The 10,395-nt window shown below is 29.9% G+C and overlaps 1 protein-coding gene across 1 annotated transcript in view; it reads left to right on the top strand.

The window, feature by feature from the left end:
• Positions 1-2,741: 2,741 nt before the first annotated feature.
• Positions 2,742-10,395, top strand: part of LOC123661668 (A disintegrin and metalloproteinase with thrombospondin motifs 16-like) — a 63,261-nt gene continuing 55,607 nt past the window's right edge. Inside the window, exon 1 of the mRNA XM_045596617.1 lies at positions 2,742-2,819. Within this exon, the coding sequence (XP_045452573.1) occupies positions 2,742-2,819 (78 nt within the window). The remainder of the gene's footprint in view (positions 2,820-10,395) is intronic.

The raw sequence follows: 10,395 nt of genomic DNA, 5'->3' as shown, positions 1-10,395 counted from the left end.
TTAGAAAAAGGAATTGGTTGAATTTATATAACTATATTATAATATAGCCTATAAATACTGGCAACACCAGGTGTGTCGTATACGTTGACCTACCACCGTAAACGTAGTTAACACAGCCAGACTCAGGAACTTAGGCTCTATTTTCAAAGCTGATAAAGTAGTGCTGATCAAACTTTCTTCAACACTGCATAGTAACAATCACATAATCCAAAACCACATGGCACAGTAAAACATCATCAAAATTTGGAACAGCCTGACCGGGGAAGTACTTCTATCTTACAGTTATCCACAGTTTAATAACAATAATCTGAAGTAGTGTATTGTTCCAGTGGTGAGTAAGATTGCTATAGGTCCAATAGAGAGGATAAGGGGTTAGCAACGCGCTTGCATTGCTCCTGGTCTTACAGGTGTCCTTGAACTTTTGTATTCACTAACCATCAGAAGGACCGCACTCTTGTTTGCCATATGCATAGTAAAATAATTATAATAAATACCTTTTATCGTACACAATAAAGAAACGTAACAAAAATACGGAATATTTTTTTGCGTTAATCACAAATATTCAAGCTACAACGCCACTTCCAAAACTTGCTACTCTAAGACATATTAAAAAGCCTTAGTAACAAGAGCAGCTCGTTAAAACCTTACCTTTCTCCTGTTGCGCTCGGATCGTTCCGCGACAGAAGTATTGGAAGGAAGGTTCTAACAATGGAACATGTGTGAAATATCGGATGCAATCTCAGACTTGAGTTGGAACAGAGCTGATATAGAGACAAATTACCTATATTAAGATACTTTAATTACCTCCCTTTTACCTTAACATAATTATAAGCCTAAACATTTCTATAACTTTCGTTACAATTTATCGCCGATTTTTCCCTGTAAGTTTTCAAAGATACTTGTACGATGCACTTATAAACTATATCAATATGATGCATTACTACTATTACATATGTGTACATAATCTAAAAATAGCTGTAAAAGTTCTGAGAAATTACCTTAATATTTAATTATTAATTAATTAAGTGTCCTAATGTTCCCGTTAATTATATCCACGATTTTTCGATTCCCGCTCGGAGTAGATATTTGTGTTTATATATTTAATTCCAGTCTGGCTGTTAGTCTATGCTTTGCCAATCAGTGGGATATTACAGGCTGAAGCGATTTTTTTCTGCTTAACATTAAATGATCAAGAGCGGAGTAAGGCGCGCGGCATTGGTTGGTCTAAATATAACTTACTATGTATTTGTGTGTACGTAAATTGCCTATAGCTTTATTTTCTTTGTACAAACCTACCACTAGGGAACGAACATGGTGGTAAATAAGCAAACGGATGGACCGTTGGTGATGGTGACCGTAGCCTATGGACGCTTGCTACACCAGGAGCATCTAGCAAGAAATTAATCAATTTAGTTAAACTTGTCGCTGCATTAGTACACTTTTATGTGTCCATTGCACGAAATACAACTTACATACTTACTCCTTTTCCATCTGTGCTTTGTACGTAGACACTTAGACACAGTTTGTTTTTTGTATGTATGCTTTAGTTTTTAATGCTGTCGCGACCACTTATTAATGTAAGCAAGTACTTAGAAGGAATAAAGAATTTAAAAGCGTTATTTTCTTAAATGAACTTAATCATGATGAGTGACGATTATAACATGTCAACGCTGTAGTCAATAAATATCACAAAGCTGAGAGTCGCGGATTTGATCCCTGCTCATGACAGTGTATCGATATACCATGTACACATTTGGTCCTAGTTAGAGTAAATAAATATGTATGTTATGTATGAGTGTTGTAAGCTTCTTAAAACTTTTTTTTTTAATTTTTATTTCGCAGTTCGTGTAATAATTTTTTTTCAATTTCCGTCTTAAAGCGACTCTACACATGGCGTATTCTAACACCACAGTTTCAATGTAGGCGGAACTCTTGATGCAGAAAGATTTTCGCTAGTCCTATATTTTGCAATAAGAAAGGTCATAAGTACATATTGTAAAAGAGATATAAACTGGAACACGAGATTTTTGTAATAGTGTCTTTGATCATTATATACATTTTTATTTTATTTTTTATTCATATCGACGTATTATGCATATTATTATAGTAATTTAAATTTAAAAATAAAGACAATTTTGTAACTTCGCTTGCAAAATATACATTTAAAATCTAGCGAAATCTAAATTTAACATTCTTTTCAAAATAATAATTCCATCAACTCTATGACATTACTTCATATAAAACAATTTTAAGAAGGACATATAAGCATTTCACATTTTCTATCGTTAACCTAATTTCAAGAACAATAATTTCAAATTCGAGCAATTACTTGATTGCATCGACAGTCTCAACCCTACCCGTTCTAACAGCGAACTAAATCTGTTGCACAAAACCGCGCAGTCGCGAGCCGCGAAACAACGCGCACCGTCGCCGGCGAACAATACAACAATTAATTAAAAAAATAACAATAGAGTACATTATAATACAATTTTACAACAAAAATTTAAAAAAAAGTTTTTTTTTATCATATACTTTTTTTATAATACCTTTTCACATGCGCATCAACGAAAAAAAAAAAAAAAAAAAAACTTGTCAAAATTGCGCGGCAAAGAAAATGTGATAGTTTTACAAAATTATTTTTGTGTTTTTTTTTTTATGATTTATATTAAATGTTTATTATGTTAGTAAATGTATGTGAACCTTAAAAATATTTATAGTATTAGTGAATTTCAATGATCGTGATGAATTGGAAGCGAATTGTCTTTGCGGTGGTGTTGTCATCCATCATCAATGTCAGTGACCAGTTTTTTGGAAGTGATGTGAGTTTTTTTTTATATTCATGAAAAAGTAAACTTCAATAATTATGGTCGGTTAAAGCCTTTTATAATGTAAAATATAAATGAATCGATAAATAATTTCAATTATTAATTATCATTAACATAAGTTAAAATTATATTTTGAGAAACAAATAGCAATGTACTCAATTACTACAAATAGGCGTATTTCATTCGTTGATTAATTTTAGTATTATTAAAATAAAATTAAATAAATATATTCATATATGTTACAATGTAATATAAACTAAAATACAAAAGAAATTTTTATGAAGGAATTTAAAAAAAATCTAGTCAAGGTTTTGATCCTAACAATGGAATTATGAAATAATTTCGGTTAGCCAATGTGAAGTGCATACATATTTTAACACAGAGCTTAAAAGTTATAACATAAATAGAATATATAATATATTAGCTAGTTAGTTCAGCCTATTGCGGTTCTGAACATAGGTCTCCCCAAGTTCGCGCCAGACATCCCGGTTTTCCGCAATCCTCATCCAGCCTACACCGGCATTATTTCTTATAAATATAATAAACCAGAAAATATGTGTTTTAATTTAAAAAAAGACTATGGAGTCTTTTTTTTTAAATTACTTACACAATTTTTTTATGTGAACCAACCATAAACCGAGTTTTTCATCATATGCATCGTGTTTTTTATTAAAAAATAAATAAATAAAAAACACGCTTCTATAAATAAACCAAATTAAAAAGGAATAATCTTGTATCAAATTAGTGTATCGTCATGGGTCCTCGATAAGTCTACTAACTTTAAATGAAATCTGAACGTTTGAAGTGGGTCAAAATGAAATCCAAAGGATTCGGTAATAAATATACAAACAAACAGGTGAAGCTAATAAAAAGTGTGTAAAATAAAATAAGATAAATACGACTACAACGATCCTATATTTTATTAATTTTAAAACTAAACTGACACTTCTAATGTTTTGTAAATAAAAAAAAAAAAATTGTTTACATTCCGTCCGCACGGCAATGTAAAGGTCGTGTGAGGATTTTCAACTCTATGTATATTAGTGTATACGTGTATATAGATACATTTTGGACACTAGCGATGCAAACTGGCTTTCTACGAAATTGTATTACAAATTGACATGACACGTGATGAGACAAGCATGTAATAATAAAATGTAAATGTAATGTAATGTAATGTTTCAATATGTAAAAAAATAACAATGGTTTATTAAACATTATACATATTTACAATTCACAACTTAAGAACTAAATATTTACAGATAGTTTTGGTACAAATCATGTCACCTATATATATGTAAAATATATTTAAAATATATATAGGTGTTACAATATTGCTTTTGGCATGTTTATTTTTCCGATTTCCCTATTTACTGACTAGGGTTTAAAATTTTCTTTGTGGTCAAACATCTCAAACTCCACAAATTCGATAGCGATTGACATAATTGACGCAGGCAATTGGTTAGCATTTGTAATTACGTTTGTGTGATTAAAGAACATTCAAAAGGATTGAATATGTTAATGTATACTAAAATTATTGTATTATAAATAACGTTTGTTTTCCGAATAGAAAAAAAAAGAAAATAAAATTGCAAATGGTGCCCACTGACTTAGATACATTCGATAAAATTGCATCGACGACTATTAACTTAGATCTATTCAAAGATGGTTAATATTCAATTAAAATAAAACAGCTGAAGTAATGGTTTGTCACCCCCTCTCTTCCCGTGGGTGGACTATAAGGCAAAACAACGTTTGCGGGGTCAGCTAGTTATTCTATATACATATAAGAAACAAAAATATAATAATACTAATAATATTCTTTATTGCACACCATTAAAAGATACAAACAAAAGTAGTACAATTAAAGGAAGATGTACAAAGGCGGTCTTATCGCTAAAAGAGCGATTTCTGCCAGACAACCTTTGGGTATAGGACAGCGCATAGAAAAGCGGAAAATATATATATCTTGATACTAAGTCAATTTTATTATTTTTATTATATTGCCACTGACAAGTGAATATAGTAGTATATAGTTATTTATTTGTTTACAAAATTTTATCATAAAATTTAATAATGAAATACTGTGTCGATGACATTGGAATCCCTAAAACAAATATCTAAATTTGTACACCAAAGGTGACCTCTTCAAAATCAACACAAATACGTATATGGAACCTGTATGGAACAGCTTATATGGAATAAAATTCGTGTTTATTTATATAATACATATATTTTTATTTAAATAAATTCCTAAAATAAAAAAATTGGAAGTCTGTTTTGCGTTAAGTCTATTTACTTACAAGATAATAAAAAAATGTTTGTGTGTCAGCCCCGACACGCGACTCTAAGAATAGATTTTCGTCATAATTACAGATTAAAATGTCTTCAATATTAAATAATAAAACCCAAAAATCAAAACACAAATAGACGCTTAGACGGTAAAGTAAATGGCCGTTAGTAATCCTTCTTTCAGGTTTCACTACAATCGACAAGAAATAAATTGTTCATGGATTTTGATATATGCTATTATTTTCTTGCAAACATTTAATGTTTTGATTTTCTATTAAGTAATTTTTTAACTTAAACTTATAATTTTTTTTAATAAGTTACACCATTCATATAAGGATTGGCAAGAGTCATTGACCGTATTCTTATCGTACAGATAATTTATCAAATTGGCGAAAAAAAATATAGTCTGTATATATGGTTTTGATAACATACGATTCACAATTATCCAACATAGTTATCACATCTTCATAGTACATTTTTTATCTTAACTATTCTCTTAAACTTATTCAATAATTAATAAGAGCTTCATTTAAACCATCGGTCGCCTCTTGCTTTAATTTTATTAATAAGCCTTATTTGTTTTTCCATGACAAGGCACACTGCATACTAAAAACAAAAAAAATTAAAACGGTAATCTTGTATCGCGCTTCAGCCTGTAATATCCCACTGCTGGGCATAGGACTCTTTCCCCACGCAGGAGAAGGATCAGATCTTAATCCACCATGCCGCTCCAATGCGGGTTGTCGGATATATTCCCTACTATGAATAACGATCGAACTCATAAAAATAAATTGTCTTAATAAAATCGTTATGTATATACTTTTGCAGATAAACAATCTTCCCTAAAGGATGTTTATCAAATATCCAAAATAAGTTCTAAAAAAAAATTAATTGGTCACGTTTTTCTACATCGATAGTCTAGTTTTTAGGGTTCCGTACCGCAAAAGAAAAAAACGGAACCCTTACAGGATGACTTTTTTGTCCATCTGTCTCCTAAAACCCTTTTTCTCAGGAACGAGTCAAGATATCAATCTGAAATTCATATAAAATATAAATTTATAAAAATATTCAAGTGTACTGTTCCTTAGAGCTGTGAAAAAATAAAATTTCTTAGGCAACGAAATCAAAAGATACACCGTTTAAGCTGCAAATTGTACAGAATCCTCGGTACGCGAGTCCGACTCGCATTGGCCGGGTTTTTTTACCACTATCAATTATAAATTTAAACTAGTCCAGCTGTATGCAATTTAAGCACTTATCAATAAACAACAAATAATGTATTTTTTCCTTAGAAGCGCTATATTTTGATCGTAAGAAACCAAAAAATCTTTTACGTTTTGAATTTAACAACATTCTGTATTTATAAGTTGTACTAACTACGTGTTAGACAATAGTTTTCTAATCTAATTAAAATCCTTAACATTTGTGTTTGAACGCTAATCTATAAATTAGGGTGAGACTTTTTTAACTTACTCAATAAAAGTTCTTCCTCGCGCAGAACGAAATTTTAAAATCTGACCGTTCGACCCTGGGATTAGCGCGCTCAAACTAAATTATCTACTTACTACGGATCAATAAATAATACAAATACTTTATCAATCTGCTTCATTTCTTGACAAAGTATCAAAATTATCATTCTACATTTTTTATTAGAAATTTAAAATTTATCTTTATTAAAAAGTAAATAAAATATAAATTTAAAAGATAATAATATTAACAATAACAACCGGAATAAGGTTATCATATATAAAAAGCATAATTTCATATCTCCTTAGTAACAACATTGGAGAATAATGTGTAGGATGTAATGAATATAATGGCACAGTTCAAGGTTTGGACAATTGAGTCAATGAAAGTATTAGCTTTTGACGTGAACTATTATTTATATGAAATTTTGGTTTATAAAATCTAAGTCGTTTAAATACTTTAGCTTACTTGAAGCTGTTTCTTCATGAAAGACGTCTCTGCCTAACATTGAGAAGATTACTGGCTTTTTTTAGATGACTAGATACGCAAACAAGCGTACGGATCTTCTGATAGTGAGCGACTACCGTAGCTTATAGACATCTGCAACACCAGAAGCATCGCAAGCGCGTTGCCAACCTTCAACACTGCTTAAAAACAGTATTATTTAGCTGTGATATTATGTAAGGTGTAGGTCGAGGTACTTTCCCTAATACTGTCTCCATATTTTGAGCAGAAAATTTCCTGCTATACCGCTGGTTAACACACTATAGAACAATTAGGCTATTATAAATAGAACTAAGAATATTCTTTAAACAAGCTAAGATTACTCAATGAAAAATTTATTATTTTATGTAAATTAATTCCATAAATTCTAAGATAATTTAGTTTAGAATAATTACGAGGAGGGATTAAGAATATATTTTTTAATAATAAATATTTATAACATTTTTATTGTCTTTGCACAAAACTAGAGAGACTAAGCTTCACTCAAATCATAATTTGTTCAGTGAAATATTTCTAAAAATAATTAATAAAAGACAAATTGTTGCACTCCGTTGCAAATTTTATTAAATCATGGGAGTATTTAGACAGATCGTCATTACGTAGAAGTGCTGTTAAAAACTGAATATAAATCCTAGCTCTATACTTGAGATATACAAAAAATAATTAGGATTCTCAACATAATAATGCACTATTAAGACGAGATATAAATCTTAATTCAGATAAAAATTTCGCAAGACATTTTCGACACGCCGAACGCAATGGGAAGTCTGTTACATTTGCATTATGTTTTTTGAAATATGGAAATAAAATTTATTACGATATGAATGTAGAAAGTAAACATTAATATGCTCTGATTGTTGTTCTGTTTCATGAAGCCATTCGATGAATTTTAAATTTAGAATTTTTTTGTAAACAAAGCCAAATACATCGACGTATCCGTTTTAAGAGTCACTTTACATATTATGTTCAATTAAAAATAAAAGGATTTCCTTGTTTTTTTTTTTTATTATTTATTTTAATATATTTTGACTGTTTTTTTTTATTAATATTTCCAAACGCAAACATTGCGTATTTGTGTTTCGTGTTTATATTTATAGTCGTTTCGTCTCTGTGATTTGAAGCGTGACAAAACGACATGCAAGATTTAACCCACTTTCATGGTGACTGCTCTGTTCTCGTGAGTGACATCGTGATATTTTATAGCCTAAACTAAACACGAATAAAGTTTTATTAAACGTAACTCTATCATAATTTTTATATAAAAAATCATCTTGAAATATTGTAATTTTTAAACAAACTGACAATTCATTATTTTTATATTGGCATAAATATTTCACGAATGACATATTAACAATTAAAAAATGGGGTCAATTGTAATGAGAACTAAATAAGTTAATTAGGATTTGTTTTACAATTTCAATGGAATTTAAATTTGTTCTCCATTCTAATTTGATCTCAACTACTTCGTGACTACTTTAGCTATCATAATTAGTAAGTAAAACATTTCCTACGTTTCCTCGGCATAAACGAATAAGCATAATGTTTACTAGCCTATCTTTTATCTTTTTTTTTCTCTTAAGCTAGGTATGACTTTAAAGATATAAGTATAAGTTTTATTATATTAGACACATCTATACGAAGGCTATATAAAATTTTGTTACGTTTTTCGTCAAATTAACTGGCTAAAAGAAACACAGAAGAAAATTTGTGCTCGCACCTGTCTCTCTTGCTCCGTTCGCCTCGCCCAATCACAGTGTTCGTAACGCTCTCGTGACACACTAGCTTATTCCTCAAGTCAAGCATGCATAAAGAAGTTTTATTTCAATAAAGATGAAAGTATTTCTAAAAAAAATATCCATTATTTCTACACGAGCATTCGCGAAGTCCACAGAGTCTTGACTGATAGCTTTTCGAATCTTAAGCTTGTAATAATGTTTCCATCTTTATACTCCAATTACTTAAGTTTTACTCACACATACATACTTACTCTTCAACCTGTAATATCCCACTGCTGGGCAGAGGCCTCTTTCCCCAAGTAGAAGAAGGATCTGAGCTTAATCCACCACGCTGTTCCAATGCGGGTTGGTGGACACATACATACTTATTAAGTATGAATAAAATTGACTATGTAAAATAAAATTTATTATTTCAAACATATTTTAAAGTCACGCATAATTTTAATTACCTAAAATCATCATATATAATATAATTACCAACAGTAAAAATCGTTTGCATAAAATCACAATAAAACGCCGTGTTAGGTCGTTCCACTTATATTAAATTCAGTGACACAATTAAATTATTGTATAAACTTAACAAAAATAATAAATTATTTATATATACGTTAAGAATTTTACATTAATAGCCTAAAAATTATGACATTCATGCAAATTGTATAATGATATATTGAGTACAATTAAAAACACGTTAAAAAAGAGGTCTTATGTGTCCTAACTGAATAATTGAGATACAAATTTTAAATTCTATGTGTTAATACATGGACCTGTAATTTTAAAGTATGAAATATGTATTTTTTAACATTACTTACAGCTGTTTGTTCCTCGACAAAAAAAAAACTATATAAACTTAATCTTTTTATTTATTAGTCGTTTCATTAGCGCGTTGCTACGCTTTTTTTTTGGTCGTATCAACCGACCTTTGTAGGCCCATGTACAACAATTTGCTGAAGATCATTACATAATCAAATTTATAGTTTACGATTCTGCAAAGGACATATACAGGGTGTCCCAAAAAGTAGTGATAAGCGGAATTCCAGAGATAGGGCACCCCTTGGGGTATCCGAATCACCCCTATGTATGTTCAGCGATTTTGCATAGTTTTCGAGTTATGAATTTTTTTATATGTTTTTGAGAATTTTCCACCTGAACAACTTTAAAAATTTCTAAAAAGAAAAATTGAAGACTTTTTAGAATTTTTGTTTTTGTATCTAAATAGTCATGAGCTGTAGCTTCCCGCTTAAAAGATTCAGCTTCTTAACTTTGATGGGAATTGTGAAAATCTAAGTGTAAAGTGAAAATTTTACGTTTTGAGAACTATGACTTCAATTTTCAACTTAGAATTAAAAATCTAAACAGGCAATTTTATGGTTTCTAATTAGGCTTAAAAACTTCTACAAAGTCTCAGCTTTCATAATCATAAATAAAAAGTTGTACTTAATGGGGCTACTTTTGCTAAAATTTGCCTTCAAAGACATCAAGGTGGAAAATTCTTAAAATTACCAATTTGAATAAAAATTTTTTTTTTGCTCAATTTATTATTCCTTTAAGATTAAATAGTTTTGTCGGCG

Source organism: Melitaea cinxia, chromosome 17 (genome assembly GCF_905220565.1).
Source record: "Melitaea cinxia chromosome 17, ilMelCinx1.1, whole genome shotgun sequence".
In the NCBI taxonomy this organism is placed as follows: Eukaryota; Metazoa; Arthropoda; class Insecta; order Lepidoptera; family Nymphalidae; genus Melitaea; species Melitaea cinxia.
Note: the sequence above shows the minus strand (reverse complement) of the source record. Positions and strands in the feature narration are given on the sequence as shown.